This window comes from Lethenteron reissneri, chromosome 19 (genome assembly GCF_015708825.2).
Source record: "Lethenteron reissneri isolate LAM-NWPU_2019-01 chromosome 19, ASM1570882v1, whole genome shotgun sequence".
Taxonomy (NCBI): Eukaryota; Metazoa; Chordata; class Hyperoartia; order Petromyzontiformes; family Petromyzontidae; genus Lethenteron; species Lethenteron reissneri.
This window is the reverse complement of record NC_083797.1, coordinates 5025607-5052512: the sequence shown is the minus strand read 5'-3', so window position 1 is coordinate 5052512 and position 26906 is coordinate 5025607. Positions and strand designations below refer to the sequence as shown.

General features: G+C 44.4%; 1 protein-coding gene across 1 annotated transcript in view; it reads right to left on the bottom strand.

The window, feature by feature from the left end:
- Positions 1-26906, bottom strand: part of VPS13B (vacuolar protein sorting 13 homolog B) — a 301109-nt gene that overhangs the window by 85821 nt on the left and 188382 nt on the right. Inside the window, 4 exon segments of the mRNA XM_061554219.1 lie at positions 22849-22960; positions 23330-23581; positions 23584-23785; positions 25317-25458. Of these exon segments, the coding sequence (XP_061410203.1) occupies positions 22849-22960; positions 23330-23581; positions 23584-23785; positions 25317-25458 (708 nt within the window).

Sequence of the window (26906 nt, the reverse complement as noted above, 5' to 3'; positions counted from 1 at the left end):
CTTGTCATGCGAGCGCGCATTTCGACTTTAGCCCTCCCAGATCGAGAGGAGGGTTGCCACCCGTCCTGGTTTTTTCCAGGATCGTACTCTTTTCGAGGTAGCTGTCCCCCCGGGAATACTGCAAGGCTCTCCGCCGACCTCCCCGCCCGGCCGAGGACATTAAAAATATCACAGCGTCAGTGGCGTTAGCATACACCATGCACAGTAGGAAGCCACTGGAGCAATGCACTTTTAAATCTCGATTGAAAATACATTTTCTGTTGAACTGATGTTTGCGTTGAGTCCGTTGTCTTTCCCCCGCACCTCTGATCAGCACGGTTCGCTACGTACGGCGCCAAAGAAGTCCAACGTACGTACAAGACAATGCGTTTACATGCAGCCCTCCCATTCTTTGAGATATTCTTCTTCTTTCCATGACACGTCCTCGGTTTGCTGCACCACCAAGTGAGTGGGCAAGACTAACCGGGAGCTGCACACCACCAAGCCCCATCGCCCCATCATCTCCCGCCTCGGGCGGCTTACGCAGAAGTGGCGCGGATTTTGCTTTCTTTTTTTCCTCCTCCTTTCGAAGAAGGGAGGCAGGCGGGGGGGGGGTGTGGAGGAGGTGTGCAGCGAGGTGTGGCGCTGGGCGCTCGCCGAGGACAAAGGCGGCACACATGGAGTGGCGGCCGCTGCGAGTGGGTTTGAGGGCCTTCCCTCCCAGAGGGGCGATTTCCCTTCCTCCACAGGCTGCCTCCGCTCATTAACGCTCATCTCTGGCGTCGCCAGAGTCGGGCGTTCGCTCGGTGACAGCGCTGTTTTGTTTCTTGTTGGGGTTTTTTTTTTGTAATAGTGGTGTTTTTATAACCGACTCGTCTACCGAGCGGCAATCATGTGATTTTTCATGCTCGGAACACCTGAATAAACCTCAAGCCTCAAGTTAAATTTCATTCACTTGTGGGTATTAATAGAATTGACTCCTATGCTGTAATTCTCGCTCCTTTCTCGTGCACATCACAAAAAAGGTGGGCCGATTTGGCCTCCAGAATGGCGTGGTTTGCAACGAGTTTGCATCTAGAGGACTGTCACTCATATCACGACACGCTTGAGTGGTCCACGTTTTGTGAAGTGACATTATTGGTACAACAAGCGATGCGGGAGGAAGCCAACACTTTGCCCCCATCGCACGCGACCTACCGATCGACCGAACCATTAAAACACATTAATTACGACAGAGGCGCGATAGAATTAAAAAACTTTGCCCACTCGTTTGGCTGCCGTGCCGGGAGATTATTGGATCAATCTGGTCGACCTCTGCATTACAAGGCCCGGGTGGGACAGAGGCAGGTGGACTTTTGAAAATAAAAAAAAACTGTCCCATTTTTCGTGAAAAATAAAAGACACATTTTAAATGTTGCACCTGCCACTGAGCAATGCCAGATTGCGTGAAAGCAAAGTTAACAATTGTTTGAAAACACGTGTTCCTGAATGTTCAAATGAAGGTGAAACAATTAATACTCTTTGGTTCTTTCGGTAAAGTCACGTAGATGAAAAATTAAAATAATAATAAAAATAATAAAATGAAAATATCTAAATTTAGTTATTTTCATTTTAGCTATTTTCATTTTATTAATTTAGTTATTATAATTTTATTATTTTTATTTTTCATCTACTAGACTTAACCGAAAGAACCAAAGAGTATAGATCCTTGCAGTCACGAAAACTTCAAATGTAGAATGAAACAATTAAATCAAATGAGAAGATTGTTTTAACTCCAGTAGATGGCGTGACTTTACTGTTTAAATTAACCTTATAAAAAGTTTTAAACTATGTCATTCCATCTATGTTTTGTTTGTTGCGAGAAATCATACTCCGACTTGCAGGTCATGGAATACCCCTATCATTTACAACTCAACAAGTGGCTCTCAAACGCATGCCTTACATTTTAAGTCAACAAAATTCTTACAACTTGATTTTATCACTGCGAAAATTTAGATATTCTTTTTTTATCACTTCGGGAATTTTCCAGTGAGCAGCAGCTGAAACACCAGCTCCTAGCCACGCTCCTGGTGCAGTCTTATTTAGCTAATGACCCAATCGCAAAACAAAAACTGCGCCCGATCTCATCAGATCCTGGAAGTAAAACAGAGCGAGGTTGGTGAATGCTTGGGAAAAGTGCCCACCAGGGCTTGCCAGGCGTTGTAGTAGTGGGGACTGGTGAAGTGTCTAAGAGATGGCAGGGCTGAGTGTCACTCCAATTCATATGTCAATTTACTGGGGTTACCCCCCCACCCGACCAGGCCAAACAAACACTCATTAACACGTTATATACACACACACTTATTAACACGGTTATTATTAACATGGTATAGACCCTCCTGTAAAATCTTCTCGAGTCTCGGTTTTCCTGAATAAAGAATTGCCGTCATCCATATCGTCGTCATTATTCATGCAGCCGCGTTGCGTCACACTGGCGGCGTCTTCAAGTGAAATTTCCCCTTCGCGGGCCGCGTTAACTCTGCCTGCTGTGATCTTATCATTCATCCCTGGCACATATGTGTGCGACACGGACGGCCGACTTTCACGACTCCAACGTTCCCGCATCCCACTCCCCCACCCACCGTCTCTTCGCGGGACCGGCGGACGTCACGTCCTCCGTTCCCAGAAGCAGCGGTAGCAGCGGCGGCGGCGGCAGCGTGAGGCCTCGGATGTGTCATCCCATCGCCGCAGGAAGCGAGGGCGGGAATTTTTTATCCGAGCGTCCACCGTGCGATCGTCTCGAGCCAAATCAAAGCAAAGCCAATGCACTGACCGTTTGTCCAACGCAAACTCGCGCTGCGTGCATCGCGAAAGCAAACTATTGCCCAACAAGCGCGACTGCTTGATTTTGTTATAGTTGGCCCTCCCCAGAGGAGCTGTTTGTTATTACACCGTGTTGTGTTTGAATTTTCGAGCTGTCATTCACGTCTACCAGAAATGTACACAAAATGGACTGTTAGTGTAGCATTCGGTTACATGACTAACCACGTGGCTCTCGCTGGTTGCAATATCACAGTGTGCTGGGAGGAAAACATCCTCGTTGAGGCTCCATGAATATTTTGCGTGCACACGCAATGTAGAATATTTTCTCTATCCCCTCTGCGATTGCGTTTGCCGGTTGCTTCAGGAAATGAACGGGGCAACGGAATTCCGAATTCGGTCTCTGAAGAAGTTCTCCTGGCACATGGAGCGAAGCGTCACACATGGTGCGGAACAACGCACGGCACAACCCAAAAACGCATCGGCGAGAGTTTATACTGCACAAATGTCGCTATCCCCACGCGAACACGGATTGGGAGCTCGCATTCAATCTTGCCAGGTAAGACATGCAGGAATGCATTCCCATCCGTTCACTCGGTTACGAACCTGACGAGGAACCGTTTGATGAACATTATGACTGCAGGTGTTCGAGCATTATGTGGGACCGATCAAAGAAAATAAAAATAGAAAAAAAAAGTTTCAGGCAAGTTTAAAAACAATGTCCGCCTTCATATGGAAACAATAGACAAATAATTATAATTTTCAACTTTAAAAGACAAAGTAAAAAAATAAAACCACTCGTGCACATGCTTGCTGTGCCATGGTTAAAACCAAGATATTTCCCACAGATGTGCAGTGCAGAATAGATTGAACTTAAATCCCAATATCCATATTTTTTCCCAATTTAACGTTTCTAAGTGGAAACAGATCATGTTCACGGCAGAAAGGATTGAGCATTTTCTCCCTGTGTGTGTCCAATATAGGAGACAAAATTATCTAACCTCTAGAACATTTACAGACTTGTTGTATACATTCAATCATCTTAAATATTTGCTCAAAGTGTCAGCTACAGTGCAAGGTTTTCTCCGAACAGAGCTTCATGCCAAGTTCCAAAAGTGGGAATATTTTTTTTAGAAATTCCTAAGTTCTGCACCGAAATTTGAAGTAAGATCCAGCTGTCGATCACACTTTATAATAAAAAAAATACATATTTCGAAAATAACGTTTACTTAATAAAAAAAAATCCCAATAAAGACAATTTGTACGCCAATAATTCTAAAATATTGGAGCGTGCTGAAAACATTTAAACTTCTCGGGTGAAAAGAGAAAAATTAATTAATGGGGTTGTTTACTGCATTCTTTGCTTTGTTATTCATATACCTAGTATTCCGTGTGTATATATATAAACTTCTTGAAAACATTCCATCTTGTTAATTTAAAACATGATGTTTAAATAACAAAAAAGTTTGACTGAGAAATATTAAAAAAAACTTTTTCTTTTTCGTAGAGTCTATAAAAAGGGTTGTGGGTTGTGGCAAGGTTTTTGGGTACAAGTAAAGCCAGAAGCCATAAAACGAAGCCATAAACAGCTTTGGTGAGCCAAGCCCTTATCCCTCCCGGCAAGGCTGCTGCCTTGGCTTCAGTGCGGCTGACCGCCGAAACCCAGCCGCGGGAATGGGACGTCAAAACCCACGCCGGCCGGATTTCAGGACCACAGAGGGCTTCGGCGGAATGGGCGACCTAGGTGGCCGGCTATCGCCGCGCGGGATCTCATGGGCAACGTGCGGATTTGGCCTGATAAGTGCGTTTGAGGGCGGGTGCAGGACAGCAACGTCACCTCTGCGAGGCCGGAAAGAAAGAGGGTGACAGCGTTTTTTTTTATGATTGGGGAAAATTCCCGTGTGGAAAATGTCAAGTTCGGCCCACTTGAACGCACCGCACTGCTGGAACTTAAGAGCGCATTGAAAATGAGCACGTGTCGTGAGGAAAATATACCCGTGGGTTAATCTAAAACGGCGTTCGCTCATTTACGTCAAGAGCCAAGATTTTGAAGGGTTACCGTAATGCGCTTGTGCATTTTGGTCGATATATGTGTGTGATTTTGAGGGTAAATATGAAAAAATGGTGGCATGCTGGAAAACTTAAGGTGCGTGTTTAATAGAATAATCCTTGCCTTGTCCATGATATATACACGTATAGATACCACCCAATGTCACTTAAATATGTTTGTCCATAAGGTGCCATAAGAGCTCAACATATACATTTGCAGCCGTATATACAAGTATAATGTGACTCAAGCTCCATAATTTGAAGTGTGTTCCCAACAACTGTAAATGAAATTAAAACAAGCATTTAAGTAATAATTAAAATAAAATCTAGACTGCTACAACGTATATCATCCTGGTTTTTTTTCTTTCCCAACCAACACAAAAAAGGGTTGGAAATGTCATCACGGTCAGCCATGATCTATCCCCTACTTGATTAATGTCTCCCATCGCTATATCTCACAAAGTTGCAAAAAACTAAACTAAAACGTTTTTATTTTAGTTTAACAGGTAAGACCCACTGAGCTGTATAGCTCTTTTTCAGAAGCGATCTGGCCACAAATGATAGCTCAACGAAGCGGCGTATCGTGTGGAAATTTAATGCAGCCAAATACTCTAAAGACATGTTTCTAAAAGTTGATGGAAAAACTGGAGGAACCGGAGATAAATCCACGCGACCACGGGAAGAACATGTAAACCCCAAATATACAAGCGTCAGGGTCAGGATCGACAGCACGACCTCCTGTATAACAGGCGAGGTAGTTAACATCTCGCCACCGCGGCGCCCGTAACAACGTAACAACCCATCGAGCTGCTGCACACGAGCTGAATTCATCACTCCATCTCCTTGGTAGACGTCGTCGCATTCAATCCGTTTACTGCCACTCTCATCATTGGTTTCTACCACTGGCCATCTTCATCCCCTTCCACCGATTAGGCTTGCCCAGTGGCACTGAATTTATTTGAACATTCAAAACGTAAATTGTCCCATACATGTGTTGCACTTCACTGTCTCTGTGTAATTCTAAGCACGAGCCTTTCCACGTTTATGTGGGTACTTTTCAGTCATTGCTCCATTTTCTTAGTCAACGTCTAGATTTTCTGATACGAATATCACGGTACGATAAAATAATCACACATCTATTAATTCAAATGTTGGCGCATTGGTATGTTTCTTTTCATTATCAAGTTCAATTTCCAAAAGCACTTGAAACCTCTATCCGAAGAATCAAACTGGAGACAGGAGTTCAGAGAAAGAAACTGGGACAAACTCTTCGGTTCTCTCGGTAAAGTCACGTAGGCAGAAAAAAATAATATATCACGACATTTCGATCGCAACAAGTGACCGTCTTCACCCGTCATTTCACCTGATAGACGGTCACTTGTTGTTGCGATCGAAATGTCGTGATCTATTATTTTTTCTACCGACGTGACTTTACCGAAAGAACCAAAGAGTATGGATTCCTGCAGTCACGAAAGCTTCAAATCAAAACTGGGACAAAGCTGGTGCCGGTGACACTGATTTGGTGCAGCAGGTCCTTCATCGCACACGCACACACACCTGGAGATCGCTTCACTGAGGTAGGAATGAAAAGGGGAGAACTCCACATTTATGATAAGTGGCAGTCTGTTCTGTCAAAGTCAATGCGGATGAGTACGACATTTTGTCTCTCTCAACCAACCGAGGAGTTTTAGGTATCATGTGTACATTGGAAAGAGTTATTCAGCTTATGTCAAGGCACTTGAATCACTTTTTTTTAATAACTCAAACTAAATTTCGATTTAAAGCGATTCGTGACTGCAGGGATTCATCTTCTTGGTTCTTTCGGTAAAGTTACGTAGAAGGGAAATAATAAAATAAAAATAAAACATAATAAAATAATTCTCACGACGTTTCGGCCACAACGCAAGCAGCCGTCCTCAGGTGAAGATCAGGTCTGTCGGAAAGACTTATTTAAATTATTTTATTATGTTTTATTTTTATTATTTTATTATTTCCCTTCTACGTGACTTTACCGAAAGAACCAAGAAGAACTCATACAAAATCAGAATATGTATTTATACTACAGGAATCTAATTAGCTATTAAGCTCTTTTTCACAGATGCCCAGTAGGGGCGGATCAGAAAGTTACAACAAACAATGCAAAAAAACCCGATAGGAGCGCGACGTATAGGAAAGGTAAGCAAATGAGGAGAAAAATAAGTTATCCAACAACAGACTATCAATTGAGCAATATTCTACGAGGACCCTGTACTTGTCCTCTGCGAGACTGACGTTTCTGTCTTCGTTATTTTTGTTGTTTCTGTGCTCAAGCACCACGCGTCTCCCTTGTTCAATAGCCGGGAAACTGCCTGAACGGGACCACCGTCTGTGTAACGAATTAAAATAAAACTGAAATGATTGAGATGAAGAAGAAAGACAAATCATCTGCAGAGATTAACCAACTTCTACATGAGGGTTAGCTTCACGTGATATAAATACGGTCCCGGTACAAATACATATATGTATTGCTGTTCATACTAACTGCGTCCTATAAACACACGTGCACATGAACGCCAGGATGTATGAATATTGACTCTATAAACGCAAACAGATACAAAAAACGAATCATCAATGACACTACTTAAAAAAAAAATTGCATCCATTCTCGATCCCCCAATGCCTTAAAGGCTCATGGTTTTTTTGTGTTTACCATACTTGACCGTACTGCACTGTACTTCACCATACTTCACCAGACTTCACCGTATTTCACCACGCTGGCTCGTGCGGGTTGCGAAGTGGGGGGAGAAAGCAGGACCATCAATTACAATATCACTCGCCTCTGATGTCAGCCGTGGCCGGGAATTAAACTCAGGTGGTCAGGTTTATAACGCAGGTTGTTAACCACTGTACAGCAGCTCCGTCGTTATAACAGCAATATTATATTGCAGGCCAACATTCTAGCACAACGGCTCTTCTCCAGAGCACAGCAATAGAACAACCAAAACGTTCTATACCTAATCGTAGCAGATCATTCACATTACAGGGTTAGAGTGCTCAATATTGTGTTGGATGTGCCTCTGCGTGCTAAGTGCTGCTTGTGAATGGTTGCCCAAACCTACGCAGATACACACAGGTGCTCATTAATATTTTAAAACACAATTGCGCGGACAAATTACAAATAGCAAACGATAGGACACAATATGGACCAGATGAAATATTACTGACCACTGATGTTAGCCATGACCGGGAATCAAACTGTGGTGGGCAGGTTCACGGCGCGACTTTAAGAACAACTGCGGCACCACTTGCCCAGGATGCAGGGCCGGAATAACGCAGGGCCCCGGATTACGAAGGCCCCCAAAAGTACACACTGGTACTGCTTCATAATGGCTGAAATGCACGACTGTAGCACTTACGATGAACGTCTAGGTAATTTGTTAATTAAGAACCACTTTGTTTATTACTGAAGGTTATGCTTCTAAATTTAAAGTGCTGTTCGCTTCAAGTAAATGCAAAGATTTCTATATCACATTAAAAACGAAACCTGAAATAACCAACGGAATTTACAATGGAGTATTTGGCATTGGACATTGGTGGTGGTAAAACAGTGAAGGGAAGGAATTGAAGATACACAGAGGGAGCCCCCCAAAACTATAACAGTCTCAAACTTAGTCGGGGCCTGCCAGTACGGACGCATCTCGTATTAAACTGAGTTGGCACAAAAGAACACGCATTTATTTTTTTATTTGTCCTACAAAAACAAAAAACAACTCTAAAGGAAAAGACCATTTGTCACTTCATGACAAATACAAAGAAACAGCGGTTTCGATTTATGACGCATCTAAATGTAAGCGCATCGCGACACTCATCGCGCATGGATAGCAAGAACGCGGATCGCAGGGCGAGGTGTGTTTTTTATTATTATTCTAAGAGACGAAAAGAGGAAGATGATCTTGAGATAGACTGAGACAGAGGAGTCGACAACAGCGATGACCTCCAAGCTCGCAAGAGTCTGTGGGGGGGTGGGGGGGGCAGGACGACGCGTGGCGAGATGTGGGGCCCGCTGATCGGCCGGCCATCCGAGCGAGCGAGCGAACGCCGCTAGTGCCGCGCCGAAAAAATGGTTGAATGGCAAGGGAGAAGCGAGCTCATGGGCACGCGCGCGGCGCTTGGCCCGCGGGTGCCGGAGGATCACCGAAAAGACAAGCTGGAGGGATATTATTCCAAGTGAAGAGATTCAAAAGAACCGTACCGCGATGAATGCCCCCCGGCATGCAATGGGTAAAAAGAAAAGGCAGCGAGCGATTGGCTATATCCAAATTCGGGGACTTTTGGGTTAGATCGTGTAAATTTAAATGTCTTCTTGGTTCTTTTGGTAAAGTCACGTAGAATGGAAATAATAAAATAATTAAAATAAAACATAATGAAGTAATTCTCACGACGTTTCGGCGCTGTCTTTCAGACGCTGTCTTTCTGACAGACCTGTTCTTCACCTGAGGACGGCTGCTTGCGTTGTGGCCGAAACGTCGTGAGAATTATTTTATTATGTTTGATTTTTATTATTTTATTATTTCCATTCTACGTGACTTTACCGAAAGAACCAAGAAGATGAATCCCTGCAGTCACGAAAGCTTTAAATCGAAATTTAAATGTGTCGTTAAACCGCCGCCACCCAACACAGCCAATTAGTAAGGTTTGTATTTATCGAAGAAATGGCCACACTTTCGCGACGCTGGGTTATGCCGCGCAGATTCGACGCGGCAGCGGCGCTTAGTGCTCGAACGCTGCTTGCAGTTATACTGACAAATATAAATAAATTGGATGAAACTATTGGACTTCTGGGAAATTTCAGCTTAAATAGCATACCAGACGGGATGTGTTTCTAAATCAAATATATGCACATTTAAGTGCATGCAGCAATGGTTATTATTATTATTGAGAAAATTAGCTTTGAGCTCTGATAAACTGTACAACCTGCACTGATAATATACCCCATGCTCACAACTGAAAAAAAAATCTCCTCCCACCCCATCAAAATATAGATAAAATCAGGCCAGTCGAGTTAATTTCTAGCACTGTATCAATCTATTGTGGGACGTAGACTTCCCTACGCCATGTGTTTATAGCCGCATTATAAAATATAAATTTGCATGACCGGTATCTATTTTTTACAAAATACATAAAAGTTTTGACAGCGTGTATTTATAGATAATGCCCAAAACACTTTTCAATGATTAATCACAAGCAGTCCACAGCTTTCAAGTAAACCTGAAAAATTTCACCAACTGCACAGCACAGATCCCTATTGATATTCAATTAAGCATAAAACCATTGATTCCCCGTTTAACGCAACAACAACAAAAAAAACTGCCATCTACATAACACTTACACCAACAGCAATAATTTACATACGCACACGGTTGAGATTACAAGATATCTCCTTTACGCAGGCCCTGGAAAATAAATAACCCCGGACGTTATCTCTCAACAACTGCAGCTTCCTCACTTCGATGCGGCTCAAGGAAGCCGGGTGCCCGGCCTTTTGAGCCTTCGCGATAAATAAGAGGCTGGCACAGTGGCCGAGGTCTGCTCAGTCCAGCGCAGCCTTCTGGCTGGCACAGCCTGGCACAGTGCGGGCTCGGTGGCACTCTACGAGCCGAACGGCAACTCACAGGACTCTGCGATCGCCCCTACCTCGGTAAGGCTTTAGACAGAGAGATGGCGAGAAACTTACATGCACCCCACCCCCCCGCCTGGCAGCCCCGATAATGGCATTTTGCCGTCGTCGTAATTAAATCTTACGATTAAATTAATGCAAAAACGTTACCAAATAAGTGAAATAAATTCTGATCGTGAAATTAAGCGTCTCTGACGCGCGCGGATTTACGTTAGGGTCGTGTGATATTTATACAAGAAAATTAAATTAACATTAACTATTTAATATTAAATAAACTGGATTAATACAGTTGTTTTAAATTATTGCGCCTAATTGCTGAGCACTACTTGTTGTGCTATTCACGTCGCGATGCTTGCAGGAGCCACGCGCATCGCCCGTCACGGCGCAGCGGCGTGCTACGTGCGACGGCAAAAAACGTGTTTATTTTTACGCAGCTCTAACCATCGCGCAGACGTATTATTAAAACACTCAAAATCGCTCTTCACGAACGAACAATTTGTCTGCTGCAATTCGGACGAGCGACAATCTTAAACGTTTTCAAAATAAAATAAAATAAAGACTTGCGCTCAAGGGTACAATACGGCGTGGGTAGCATGCACGTGCGCAACGATGCTCGTTCAAATGTAACACCGACGATTAAAACACGCTTTCTGGAATAAATGTCACGTTGCATTTCTTTTTCAAACTAAACACAAATACGTTGGAAGCGTATACGTAGAATGATTGATTGGAGAATTAATCATGACGGTTTCTCTCCCCCGTGGATTCATTTGAGCGCCGTGCAGAAGTTCTCCCGCTGGTTCCGATTCACCACTTGCGTTCAGCCGGGCAACAGCCACCGGTCTGCCTGAGACAATACCTCAGAATTGTCAGGGTGCTCAGCAATCTGCACCTGACAGTGCTGGGGTTTAGTCTCAGCAGACGACGCTCTGCTACTCGCTTCGCTGCACCTGCCCGCGCACAGCAAGACGCGCCACCTGCCACACAACGACGGCGGCAAAAACCTCGGATAACCCTGGAGGGGGGAGTACCATCGGTCCCGTGATCTACCCCGCTTTGACGCGCGCACTCGCACGCACGCACGCACGTTCGATCAGCACGGTTGTCTACGTACGGTGTGAAAGAATTTCGATTTAAAGCTTTCGTGACTGCAGGGATTCATCTTTTTGGTTCTTTCGGTAAAGTCACGTAGAAGGAAAATTAGAAAATAATAAAAATAAAACAATAAAATACAATTCTCACGATCTTTCGGCCACAACGCAAGCAGCCGTCTTCAGGTGGAAAACAGGTCTGTCGAGAAGGCAGAGTCTACGTGACTTTACCGAAAGAACCAAGAAGGTGCGAAAGAAGTTCAACATACACACGCACGTGCGCATTCTACACTGAGAGATTGACACGGACCATCGTGTTTGCGTTTAATTTCAAAAGCAATTTGATCTGCTCTGAAGGACCAACGTCAATTGTAGCTCCCCGATGGGCTCTCGGGTTGTATGTATTTGTTGAACTTCTTTCACACCGTACGTAGCCAACCGTGTTAATCGAAGCGTTGTGCCGCGTGTTGTTTGGCGCGATGCTTGCCGTTTCGATCCCCGTGCCGGGAAGCTTCTTCGGGAACTGCACGTGGAGCGAAATGTTTGGCGTCACGTCGGACAACTTGTGCGACAAGTTCAGAACGTATTGAATAGCTATAGAGCGCAACCACGAAAAAAAACCTATGCAGTCGCGCTGCTAATTAATATTATAGTCGACTATTTCATTGAGCGGCCGATTGTGCACAATGATGATTTTTAAAAATGCAATTCATATATAAGTTATAACATATTCAGGCCAACCAATACAATTAAACGTTTATTTATTGCACGGGAAACCCCTTTTAGCCAATTTCCCAGCGTGTTCAGAATCAAAATCAGAATATGTATTTATACTGCAGGAATCCAATGAGCTGTAAGGCTCTTTTTCACAAACGTCCAGTGTTTGCGAGAGAGATCCTGGTGCATCAGCACAGAACAAGAATGACGGCATCAGAGTGCTCTGTACGGAGGGACGGGAAACATCGGAAGAGGACGCGTCGGGAAGGCACAGCCGAAAACAACGTGTTCAGACCCAAAATGTACGATGTTCACAAAATACGCAGGGCACAGCGCAGCGACGAGGAGGAGGCAATGAACGGTTGGAGGGGAGATGTGCGCAGGGCAAAGGGAACGCGACTGATTACGTCTCCTTTGCAAAATGTTCAAACCTCGATTGGCTCGCAAGCGTTCCAAAGGCAATTTAGAATTTAAAAAAATGGTCAGCCAAAATTTTTTTTTTATTTTAAAAAAAACTTCGCAAAACGTCGTAATATTATGGTAATGTAACAGCCCTCATCCTAAAGGACTGGTCACGTAACAATACGTGTACTGATGTCAGGGCGCCGCTGATGATGAATGGAGCAGGACATGTAAGTCTGTAGTTGCTTTGTAAATGCAAAAACGGACAGTATTTCTCATGTATTTATAGACAATATGTGACTGATGTACATTTGTATGATGTTCTAGAGGGGTTAAAATACAAAATTTGACGCAAAAAGAATCAAGTTTATGCTAAGAAATAAAAAAATCGATAGCTAATATTTTTTTCGGTTCCTAAAATAACAGCATGGAGCTTCATTCAATTAGGGTCACCCTAAAGTTATAAATTACATTTAAGTCTCTTGCCGAACACTTAAGCACATGACCTCCACCGTCAGCAAACCAAGTCATTCACCTCCTGTAGGGTTTGATGCCAAAGCTGACAAGTGAGCAAGGGCCATCAGACGTTCGTGGGCTTTGTTCATATACGTGGGGGATGCTTTGTCTTCATTGAGGAGTGGCTCGAAATATGATCGATCGCGAAGGAAAACGTACGGGCACCGGATTAACGTGTAAATTGGAAGCACAGACACGTGTTGTTGCACGTTAACAATGCCGGCCCCCTAGCAAGAGGAAACAATCTGCGTTGCTGTAAAAAAAGCATGTAAACTGTCAATGATATGAATAATATAATAAAGATATTACAAGTACTAGTATGTATTCCTGGTTTTTTTTTACATGTATAATTTCAAGAAAATAATTACAGCCACTTTTAAGTGGGTAAACTTGTAACCGAAGCGCCAGGCGACTAGCCGGTACCTTCAACTGAACTGACAAGTGTTCCTAAATATAGTATCCGTTGCCAATAAAGACCTGCAAAAAATGTTTGCCAGATGCTCCTTGTGTGTGCACTGTATACAGCAACAATCTGCACGATAGGTACAAAGGAACGCGCTGAAAGGACATTAGCGAAATGCGATCCACGTGAAGTACACTGCGCGTCTTAAAGTAATTTCAATAAAGCGATAGTTCTAAAGGACAGTAGCAAGACTAAAGAGCAAAAAAGTCGCCTACGGTAATTATGTTATTCATTGCAGTTCCACAGCTGACATCAAACAACAATTAACAACAACAACAACGACAAAAATGTAAGTTCAATTACACACTCTTACCTTCATCCATGGAAATGTGATAACAAAAGACGTGACTAGGTTAAGACGTGCAAGTTTGATTTAAAAGCAGTCCGGAGCTTAGCGTAGGGCCTTAATTTAGCGACATTCGTAATACCCGAGCATGGGAAAAACAGGGAAAAGAAATCAAACTTTTCCCGTAAAGATCCCAGACATTCCCACCACTACTGAGTCACACCACAATGCCTCATTTGGGGAATTTTATTCCATCAGAATTTTTTTTTTCCTTAACACTTCCTACGAATTCGTATGGTTTCTGGCACACACACAAAGCAAAATGCCAAATGCAAACGTTTCCCTATCAGATCTCTTACAAAGCCTGCGTCTGTGCCCACGGATTCCTGTGTGTCATCCGCACCGAAGCACTCGGCTCAAAAAAGTGATGCCACTGGCGCGACGGGGGCCCAGCGAGCCAGGCGGACGAGTCGAATTCACACGACTTGGGCTGATCACATTCAGTTGCTCTGCGGCCGGCACGACAGCCCTGAACAATGTCGTGCACTGTGCAATGATGCCATGAGAGGTACCCTGTGCGCCGTTGACAAAGAATGTGCATTATTTACAACAACAACAAAAAAACTAACATTTTGTGCCGCGTCTCTTAATTTAACGTAAGTGTACTGCTGTCATTTAATTAAAACGAGAGCTTAACCAGCCATGAATGAAACCCCTGTAAACATTTCATATGATATATGTTACCATATCGGGTATTGTGCGTATTGAGAGGGTAAAATTTTCATGATTGCCAATTGGGCTAATACGCGGAAGATGTATTTAATTTATTTTAAAGGGATTGTCAAACTGTAGCAGTTTTGTATTCTCTCGATTTTTTGTTTAAATAAGACACGGAAATTAAATGAAATGTTTTAACACTGAACCTGTGAAACTACACGTCGGGAATAACAATACTTAGGCCCGAGAAAAAACGCAGTGCGACATTGTTGTAAATACAAGCGACATGTTTAAACGGATACATTAATCTTTCGCATGACACATTAACCCCAATTAATCATATCCGTTTAATGTAATTGCTCACACAAGTTAATTTACATAACTACAAGACATTTGTTATGTAATATTTAATGACTATGCAACAATTTTTACAATATACTTATTTCCACTGGCAAGTTTATGACCATTTAAATGTTCTCACATCTTTGCCTACATCATTGATATCCTGCGCGTGGAAAGTATACAATTTTCACCTTCATTTAAAGAACGCCTTGAAATATTTTTGACGTCTGTCAGTCTCGATTGTCTGCAAATTTATCAATGAGGAAGAGCATTCATCAACTGAATCCGTACGACGATACGCACCGTTACTGTAGCTACGGTTGCCGCTGTGGCGGAGAGGTTAACTCCCTCGCCTGGCATACAGGAGGTCGTGGGTTCAATAAAGACCCTGACGCCTGCCGTATATTTGGAGTTTGCAAGTTCTCTCTCCCCGTGGTCGCGTGAATTTTTCCTCGGGCCCTCCGGTTTTTGGCTGCTGTAAATGTCCACGTGATAAGCCACTTTGTTGAGCTATCATTTGTGGCCAGGTCGCTTCTGAAAAAGAGTTAAATAGCGCAGTGGGCCATACCTGGTAAAATCTATGTAGTTTAGTTAGGGTGCTGCACTACGAGAACTGGCGACCTGAGTTTGATTCCTGGCCACGGCTAACATCAATGGTGAGTAACATCTGAACCGGTCTCGGGACCCCACCTTTAGCAACCCGCACAAACCAGAAAGATTAAGCCAAACAACCCCCACGACAGACACAGCGTGGGGAGGCCTTCATCCAGCAGTGGATTGACAAAAGGCTGTAAATGTATGATAATTGGTTCTTTACCCTTCTATCTGGCAACAAAACTGACACCTTTTTGCAAGGAGTCATGTTTGCATAGACCGCAATACCTGCAGTCATAAATACAAACAAAAGACATAACTCTGACAGATAGAAGGGTAAAGAACCAATTATCATATTTTTACTGGCAAATGAGGTCCCCATAGTGTAGATGCTTGCCCCGAGCTCTCATACTCTGATGGTGCATTGTCCTTGAGTTGTGCGCATTTTGGCGTCATCTGGTCCAACCCATATGAGACTAGGCTCGAAGGAAAGCTGTCTCGGGTGTGGACCAATCAACTTCAAGGACAGTGCACATTATCAGAGTTATGTCTTTTGTTTGTATTTATGACTGCAGGTATTGCGGTCTATGCAAACATGACTCCTTGCAAAAAGGTGTCAGTTTTGTTGCCAGATAGAAGGGTAAAGAACCAATTATCATATTTTTACTGGCAAATGAGGTCCCCATAGGGCTGTAAATGTAGTTACAGCTCACCTAGGTTGAACCGAAGGGTTATCCGTGTCTCATTGATAACAGAGAGACACACTCAATGACACTCCTGAGTGCAGAGCGTGGTCGTAAGATGCAGCGTTGCTGAGTAATTGAGTTGGGTATTCGACGTGTAACCCAAACTTTCATAAGTCATCAAGCGTCAATTCTCCCCCCGATCCCCATCTGTATTACTGGTCTGCGACCACCTTCACAATGGAATAACATCGTGAGCTTTTGTCATAACTTTCTAAGTACCTCGAGATAGAACGATAGTTGGTGGACACGATAACGCCTTGTAAGAAGAGATGCCTACGTATCGTATTCAATTGACCCTGTGCGATAATGTGTTTGGCCAGTAAATAATTGAGATTTTCCAAAAAAAGCCTGCGCACAACACTGTTCAACGTTAAGGTTCAGTTGTAAACATAAATCTGAGTTATAGTGCTGTGCTTTTAATCACAAACTGAAACGTATACACTTCTGAGTGTTTCTTCAGCGGGTGCCTCTCCTGCATAAAACATCAGTGTCTTCAAGAGTCCACTTGTAAAAAAAAAAGAGTGACATCTTCCAGGCCGTGAGCCTAAACTGTTCCTTACTTTCATACTTAAACAGCTATCCCTGTGTCCCATCCTCCTTTGTTAGTTTTACGTTATATAAACGATGGATAATGGGCTTTCACATTTTAGTATCACGTTTTACAAGACAGCATGTCCCATAACATGTTACGGATATATTTAACATTTTTACATATATATATCCTTTTTTGTTAACGCTAGCACAAGTTTTCCTTTGGTTCATACTGGTCCTTTCTGCCCAGTCGCAGAATCTGTAAACAGGGTGCTTCAAAAAGATGTTAACACTTCCGACAATTTACGACAATAACACAAGAAATGTGCCTCCGGCCTCTGGAGACCACCTGGAGAAGATTCCAGGCACGCGTTGACAATTACGGCGAACAAGTTTAGACTCTTTGACTTGTTGAAGCTATTAACATTACATTTGTTATCATGTTACGGTGAAGTATTATCCGTTCATTTTCCATCAAAAACGATAGTCCCATACAAGTGTTAACGTTTCTTTTGAAGCACCCTGCATATCCTGCAGAAATCCAATGAGCTACGACGCTCTTTTTCACCGACGTGCAGCCTCGACAGGGACACGGCAGTCTCGTCTCTCTAACACTGCTCAACGTCCAGCAGTCACGTAAAAAAAGAAACCAGTCCCGACTCGTCATCACCGATTGTGAACACAAACACGTCATTAAACGTGACAAATTGTCCATATCTGAGCAGACAAGCCTCGTTAAGACTAATTCATTAACGAGCAAAAATAAATGTCGTTGAACACATGCACAGTGACTTTGGTGTGCACAAGCATCCGAACGTGAGATACAATAATGCATGCGTGTGAACGTATCTTGAGATAATATGTTTGAGCTGAAAGTGAGTTAGGTTCGGGTCAGCCTGCGATTGTACATTCGTGCTGAAATACAACGATCCCTGTTTGTGTACAGTCGTTTGAGGCTGTTAGGGAAAGTGTCGTTAGTGAGACTCTATGTTGTGCGGTTTAAATTAATTAGATGATCGCAATGTGGACATATTTATGCATAATTGAGCTCCTTTTGTGCGATTGTACGTGCTTTTATTTAAAAGTACGAATAACTGTTGCTGCTTCATCAACTGCACAAGTTGGTAACCAAAAAAGTGGACGTTCTTTTTTTTATAACTTAATTGGGGAGAAAAATTTACATTCACATTTGTCGCTGGACGAAATCATGCGAGATAAAATATTTGCCTATTATTAATCTCAAAACGTGCCGATTGAAAATAACAAATGGGCAGGAGAGAATCACATTTTGTCATGAAATGGTCAGCACTCATTGGACTTGGCGATTGTCCCCGCCGCTAGTGACGGAGACCAGTGGCGCGTTGATTGGCAAAACTGGGACGTAAAGCAACAGTGGAAAAGCATGTAAATTGGATACGTTATGATTCTATACATCCGGTGAACACACACAAACTAGAATGAGAAGAAAAAAACATCACCGGCCTCCATTTACGATAATAAGGACATGTCCATATGCGTCGCCTAATGTGGGACAATTTGCAATGATGGTTAATGTGATATCAGCGTTAAACACACCTACCCAGATTGACACACCAACCATCATCATCATCAGACATGATCTATCCACTTTTGGATAAAGAACTCCCCAACCCATCCAATGACTGAGATGTAAAAATCCATTTAGCTCCTTCACAGAAGCTGATTTTGTCACTCCATCCTCACAGTGGACGTCCTGACGAGCACGTTCCTACCTTCCGTTAGTAGCCTCATCTGCCCGTCAACATCGCTCCCAGCGACGTGTCCGATACAATGTATGTTGAACTTCTTTCGCACTGTACGTCACCATCCGTGCTAATCAAAGGCGAGGGGGAAGGACAACAAACTAAACACAAAAAGCAATCCTGAAGAAATGAGTTTTCAATGTTGATTTAACAGTGCATAGTTCCAATGGCTTCCTAATATCGGAAGGAAGAGCGTTCCAGACGGCCGCAAAAGCACATCTGAAAGCGCGCGATGCGGTGACCGTATTTGTTCGATGGCTAGCCAAAAGCGCTGACCGGAGTTCGCGTGATGGTTTATGCTCCTTTGACGAGATCAGCGAGGTATTGTGGTTCGTTTGTGGCAAGCACTTTGTGCGTAATGAGTTACGACCTTATAATGTATTCGCTCGGCCAGCAGAAGCCAATGCAGCTCAGCAAGCACCGGACGGACATGGTCAGGTTTTGCAGTGCCCATCACGACACATGCCAAAGTAGTTTGTACACGCTGCAGCTTGGTAATGTTTTTTGACAAACGTCCCGTGAAGTAGTGAGTTGCAATAATCGAGCCTTGTCGATACAACACAAGCCCGCTTGCTATCATTTAATGGTTACGATGATGTCTCTAACTTGCGCGCCTTCTCTGATGCGTGAGTTGCTCTTTCTGTCTCTCAGTGTAATTCAAAGCATCCACCTCTCCCCCTGCTTCTTTCCGTAATTTTACGTTTTTGTAAAATTTTCTGCATCAAATTCCACATCAGGGAAAAAAATATATCGCTCCGGGCGTCACTCACGTGGCATCACAGATAAGCAGCTTATTAAACGCGTAAAACGATGATACAAATACTGTGAGGAATGCATGTAAAAGTGAGGGTTACTAAGACTGATGATACAGCAATGGAGACAAGCAAATGAGATTAAATGATAGTTGCTGAAAATATATACCGGAGAAGGCTTGCAATGCTGTGGAGATAATGGCCCCTAGCTCGCCCTTAAAGAAAATGTAACACAAAATCATTTGTGGGGAATATAAGCCACAAAATAAACGAGCAAGCAACGTGCATCTTCCCATATTTGTCTCCCCTCTCCTGTTGGACAAATGGGCTCCTGGAAGTGAATATTTTTCGGCCGAATTGGTTCAGTACAAGTAAACTCTGGATCACCTTTGACATGCAGTGTCTCATCAGCAGTCAAGCTTGGTTAAACCAATGCTATTGATCTACCAGATTACATTTTTTTGGCTGTGTGACCAAATGAAAGATAATATTTTTTTTCGACATCATGAGAGATATGGCAGGATGCGCATTGCCCGCTTAAGAAAGAATATGGATCAATACAACTGGAAACGAAACTCATGGATTAACTTTGAGGACAGATACTTAGACTGGCAGAGCATAATTAGATAAAACATTTAAATAAACGGCTTTTTACATACGGTTCTACAAAGATTTTGGGGTGGAACGGTGGTGCAGTGGTTAGCTGCATTGCGCTATCAAACCAGCGACATGGGTTTGGCTCCTGGCCAGGCCAACACCAGCGGCGAATGATATCTTAACCAGTTCTAGAAATTACTTTAAATCGCACTGACCAGCATGGCCAAGTATGGTCCAGCAACTCCCATTAACAGCCTTCATCCAGGCGGGGCTTTGCGCAAGAGCGCAGAAGTGTGGTCACCACATCTACGCCTCTATATAAAGAACGAAACAGGTGGACTTCTCCACAAATATGGCTGTCGCCTGATGAAGCTGGTTGTAATTACTGGCGAAACGTCGTACTCGGATTGTAAATGTTGTGGCTTGGCTCTCCAACACACCGGTGATGCTGTACTAGCAACGAATTGACCACGTTCTGTTTACGTGATAACCCTTACTAGTTGGCTGTGTCGGGTGGTGGCGGGTTTTAACGACACTTTTATATATTTACGCGATCGAACCCAAAAAACCTCCATTATGGATGATATTGGTCGCGAAAGCCTACGTGTTAAACAGGTTTAAAACAATACACTTGAGACACATTTGGGATATATCTCGATGAACATCACAGTATTCTCTATTCTCTAACGGCTTGGAGCAATTCGGAAAGAAAAATTAGGTGAAAGTGTCTGTGACTCAAGTAGCTAAACTCAGACATGAATGAACAAAGAATGACCTCATCAGAAAACGCCTGACAAATATGCAACAAGAACAAGATAAGTTGCACTGTACAGGAATCCAATTGGCATCAAGTGAGTAATTTATTTTGAAATATGCCATGCACGTCTGATGAGGTTTAATTGATAACCTTTGTTGATTTGAGCAAAACATTTTACCAAGAATAGAGCCACTTCGTGGGAGCTGCAAGTCTAGTTCTCGGTATTCTAGTTGGCTATGTTTTAACAGTTCAAGCTTGTTGTACGCATTCACGATAGCTGTTCTAACACGCCCGTCTGTCACCTTAGTCTGTTGATGTGATGTTTAGATTTGTGTACAATTCATTTGTAATTTTATTATTTGTTGCGGTTGAACCCAAATCAAGAGCCAAATGGCCCACAGGGTAAATCCTAATAAATGAACTGAACTGAAGGCGCGATTAGGAGTTGGTAATATAGCTGCGAGTGCTTTACAACGGAAGAAAAATTTGCGTCGCCTTTTTCAGCTGTGAAAATATATAGAACTTTAAACCATAACCACAGAAATGACGACTCCTGCATAATGATTCATTAAAGCCTCCCTCAAACAGAACTCTAAACTGTAACAAAATAAAATATTAATTCATTTTAGCCACTAATACATATCATAGCATCAACAAATATGAGTCATGGATTAATACGAGTGCACTGTATGCGATAAACCGAATTCAAACTCGTTTTGCTGGCGGACGGCCACACAACACAGACTAAATAAGCAATTGCTCATCCTTCAGCAATTAAGACATTGTTTTGATATCGCACCCCAAGTATCCGCACGTACCAATGCTTTCTTGGCATTATTCACAACGCTTTTTTTTTTACTCCTGCGTAATTACCGCGTTCCAAGTCACTGATTGTAGATTTTTTTTTGCTTTTCTCTAGGCTGGCGGCTCCCCACGCGAAATTCCTGACATCGCGATCCGGTGCCACTTTCCCGATTGCGCCACTGCCCCCCCCTGTAAGCAATCGTAGTCGCCGGGAGAGGAAATGGCGACTAAAAATTGCCCCCAAGTAACGGATACGAGCCCGGCGCAATTTACTGTGAAGAGCACGCCAACGCGGCGCGTGATGATTGTTAAAAGGTGACGCTGTAACCCTCTAGGCTTAATGTCGCAAATTAGTAATTGTTTACATAAGCGGGCAGCACAGTGGTGACGTGTTGCAGCCTACGCAAATGTAACTTGCTACTGCACTTGTAGAAGAAGAACTCTCTGCGTATGACGCCATCGGCCTATTGGCTCTCCGCACCGATATTATTGAGCAGAAAAAATATTTTTTTTTTTATCCAAAAATCTCTGGACCGTTTTAAACCTTTTGGGCCTCATGAGGATTGGGTTTCGTCATCACGCAGTTTTACTCATGCGTGCGTATGACTCCAAATCTTGTTCAGTCCATCGGCCTATTATTGGCTCTCCACACTGATATTATCGAGCAGATTTTTTTTTCTTTATCCAGAAACCTCTGGACCGGTTTTAACCTTCTGGGTCTCATCAGACTTGGGTCTCATCAGGCTTGTTAAACAAATGCTGCGGGATTACCAAATGTTATTGGCAAGAGCACTCTGGACCATTTGCTTATCGGAGGCAGTTGAAGTGTTATTGACCGTTCAATAACAGAAATGCCACGTGGGGATATGAATCAGAAATCACACATTGTAAAGCTAACAACAGAGGCACAAACGATGCCCACTTATCAAATATGTGAGTAATTAAAACTACCACTTTCAAATATCCTTCATTTATTGTTGGTATTCTGACCTAACATGAACCCCCAGAATGGAATGCTTTGATGCATATGGCCAGTAACACACTACAAAATCATTAATTTCTTAGAGTTTAGCTAATGCCAATATACTGACGTCCTTTGTTGCGTGTGTTTAGTTCGTTGTCCTTCCCCCGCGCCTCTGATTCGCACGGTTGGCTACGTACAATGCGAACTAAGTTCAATATACATGCATGCAATGCTGAATTATCATGGAACTGTGCAGACAATTTGTCTTACACTGGCCACGTGTGCGGTGCCTCGTGTGCACTTACTGGAAAATATCTTTGCGAATAACGATCCTGGTGAGCGGGTTATCTGCCACAGGCGCCAGGCTGATGGATCCTATTTTCAACACAAGCGTGTCTTCCTTGGGAGCAGAGGTGCCTATGGAAAAATAGCAATTAGTTACGTTAGTAGAATTCCAAAATATGATATCGGTTAAGCCCAGTATTACATTGAAAAGGATAGGCCTATAGAAAACAATTTTACAGTCATCCTCACAGCGGCTTTTGGCTAACCATCGAACAAAGACGATCACCGCATCACGTGCTTTTAGATGCACTTCCGCCGCCATTTGGAATGCTCTTCCTAAATTAGGAATCCACTGGAGCTACGCACTTTCAAATCTAAATTGTAAACTCATTTCTTTAGAACTGCTTTTTGTCTTTAGTTTATCATCCTTCCCCCGCACCTCCGATCATCACGGTTGGCAATGTACGGCGCGAAAGAAGTTCAACAAACATGCATACGCACTTGTGGCCGGCTGCTGCTGCTGCTTGCCCTCGCTCTGCGGCACGAACACGCGAATGACGCTCGTGTTCAGGTAGAGCAGGGGGAGCCCGCGGGACGACAGCGCGTGCTGCTTCACGGGTTGCCCGACGGTGGAGCCCGCCGGCGCCGCTCGCTTGCCGGCGGCCGGAGATCGCCGGGCGGCTTCGCCGCCGCCCGCGTCCAGCAGCGACGCGACGGTGCGCAGCAGCGGGTAGTGCAGCACCAGGTCGAAGGCTGCAGGCTGACGAGCACCTCGTGCAGGTGCGAGGGCCCAGTGTCCGGAGCGTCGCCGCGGTGAAGGCTGCGCGACACGCGCTCCTGGCGCGACGAGATGCGCTGGCGCACGTTGCGCGTGAGCGCCCGCGTGTACGTGAGCGACAGGAAGCCGTGCTGCTGCTGCTGCTGCTGCTGCGAGGTCTCCAGCAGCTTGCCCGCCGTCTACGTCGAAAGGAAAAAGGAGAAAAAAATGGGTCAATGAGCCCAACGTCGCTTTATGCGTCCGTGTGCGTCCCGTTGCGTCTGTGTGCGTCCCGTTGCATCTGTGTGCGTCCCGTCCTGTCTGTGTGCGTCCCGTTGCGTCCGTGTGCGTCCCGTCGCTTCCGTGTGTGTCCCATCGCGTCTGTGTGTGTCACGTCCTGTCTGTGTGCATCCCGTCCTGTCTGTGTGCGTCCCGTTGCATCCGTGTGCATCCCATTGCGTCCATGTGTGTCCCATCGCGTCCGTGTGTGTCCCATCGCGTCTGTGTGTGTCCCATCGCGTCTGTGTGTGTCCCATCGCGTCTGTGTGTGTCCCGTCCTGTCCGTGTGCGTCCCGTCGCGTCCATGTGTCCCGTCGCGTCTGCAGCATTTTCACCACGACCAATATGAAGTCTGTACATGCGGAGGGAATTGGCGAATGCGGAACGGTGGACCGTATTGGGCGACGGGAATTGGCCATCGGAAAATCCCTTCTCATCTCTAAATATTTACGTGCCGAGAAGGGCAGCGAGGCCGAGAAGGGGTAGAAACCCCAAGGTGATAGTATCTAAGGAGCTCAACTAAAACTCGGTCAGTGTGGGTTGGTAAAGGAGGGGGCCCACAACCAGCTCTGATATTACTCGCCACTGACTGGTGCGCTGTCGTCAGCAATGAATGGGTTCATAGCGCAGTGCGCTGAACACTGTGCCACCACTCCTACCAGTATTACACAAGTGTCGTGACGCAAATCAGTAACTTATAGCCAGAAGACGGTTACCGTTAGTTTAATGAGTTATTGAAATGCAGTGCCTTGCTTGTGGTGGATTAATAAAAAAAAAATAGAAGCATAGATTACACTTGTGAACAAATAAATAGTGGCAAATATGCTGGCTGCTAAAGATGTCAGAAGTAATATTGTTAATAACTAGTAGCATTTCAACATTATAATTTTAAGTGTCTGATGAAAGACGAGTAGCTTAATTGTGTTTTTGTTGCAAATATGGACTAAAATTAAAATTACACTCGGTTGCTTACAAATGTTACCTGAACACAGATAACTCGCGATTATCCAGTACTATTGGGGTGGCCAAGATAAATTCAATTAAGAGAAGGGTGGACAAGATAAAACCAAAACATGGATTACGCAAAACGTCCATAAATTAGGCAATAAAAATACCGGTATTGTTTGCCTACTAGAAAGGGGGCAAAATGTCCCGGGTCACTGTCCCATAACGAGTGAGGAGCAGCTAGTAATTGGAGTAATCAAATCTGCCCTTGCAAATATATCGTATCAGCAACCCGGACCATGCTCCCCCCTCCGAAGGATAATCGAGAGTTCAGCGTGAACATGAATCTGTCTGCCTCTAAATCAAGCTGAAACTGCCCGCACCGTGCGTGCTCATTATTGGATGCGAACAATGAAATGCGGAAAAAGCCACCGCGGCCACCACGAGTAAGAACAACGACGAAACGAATCAAGAAGGTGCTTAGAGGCGGCAGATTTGGTCCCTTACGGAAGGAAAGAAGGCAGAGAGGTGGCTGAAGGGGTCTTGCCTGGAGAGCGGCCTCACCAGGAAAGTGCGTCTGTTCATCTTGTCAGTGCATGACAAGATCACCCCTCCCCGCCCACCCAGGCAAATGGGCCCTCCGGGCAGGCTGAGCGGCACGCGTAAGAGAGACAGACAGACGGACGGACGGACAGACGGACACAGACGGCGGGGCAGGCACAGGAACAGGTGAGAAACAGACCCCCCTCAAAAGGAGAGAAGCCTCGGAGCAATGGGATCACCGGCAATCACAAAGCGTGGATCGAGAGCCCCCAACACGGTCGGCGGGATTTTGTTACGATCACCCCCCCCACCACCACCACACCGCCCACCGATCGCGCTCGGGCACGGCGAGGCGTCGCCGCTCGCCCAGCGAACACCTGAAACCGGAGACGTTCGTCACGAGCGAGGGAGCGCGAGCGAACACCGCCAAGCGCAAGAGAAAAAAGGAAGGAATATCACAAGCAGCACCGGACGATTCTCCCCGAGCGATTTCCGTTGAGATTGGCTGAAATGTGAGGTTTTTTTACGGAAAAGCACCGGGGGGGGGGGGGGGGGGTGGGGGGGGGCAGACGCTGGCAAAGATGTTCGCAAAACCAGAGGAGCTGACGGCAACGGGCTCTCTTAAAAGCTGCGCGGCTTGTGAGCGATGAAGGTGGGTGCGGGGGGCGCATTTGGCAGATTCTGTAACAGGAGCCTGGCTCAGTAATGGTGATGGAAGGACAAATGAGCACACGTGCGGTTTGGCCCTACTGAGTACAACTTTGCCTCCCCTGTAAGCCACCCGCAAGCTAGGAAAACAACATACCACTGGGACTCAGCGGCTTCAACTTTGAAATGTTTAATTATTCATACGTAGGTGTTGTGTTACTATATTAATAGGACAATTGGTCATATAATTTACATGCTTTTTACCCTCCCCCCCCCTTCTTTTCAGTATCAGTAGCTCGGTATTTACATTTGTTTGCATCCGTTATTTAAATTAAAGCATTCATGTGGTATATTGTGTGTCCAAAACTTGTCTTCTGTACTCATTAATAATGATCATAGCATGGGAAATGAAAGACTATCTGCTTAAATTAACTGGTGACTTCATCTTTTTTAAACTTTCTTGGTTTATGGGTCATGAATTATGTGACCAAGGCTTCAGGAAAATGGCAATTTTCTCCAAATACTACACTGAGCCACCTTAATCATTTTTCCTCATTATTTATGCCTCTCCTCTCCCTAGGCTGTCTAATTGGCCTTCCTGTAATATTAATGGCATGTGCTTCTTGAAATCGAGCCAAGCACACAACGTTAGCATGCCTCCACACACACAGGCCAGCGAACAGACGCACATTCATGTACAAACACACGCACGCACACGGATCTGAATAGGCGGCCCTTGCAGGCTGCTGAGGAAAAACACTAGGAAGGAAAAACAGACCCCCAAAGGAAAATAAAAAGCAATCAGAAACAGTTTGCCGAGGGCTCCACTTTCTCATTCTCACCACTGGCTTGTCTTTACATAGCAGCAGAAGTCCATCAAAGTGTCCTTCCCTCCACAGTTCATCC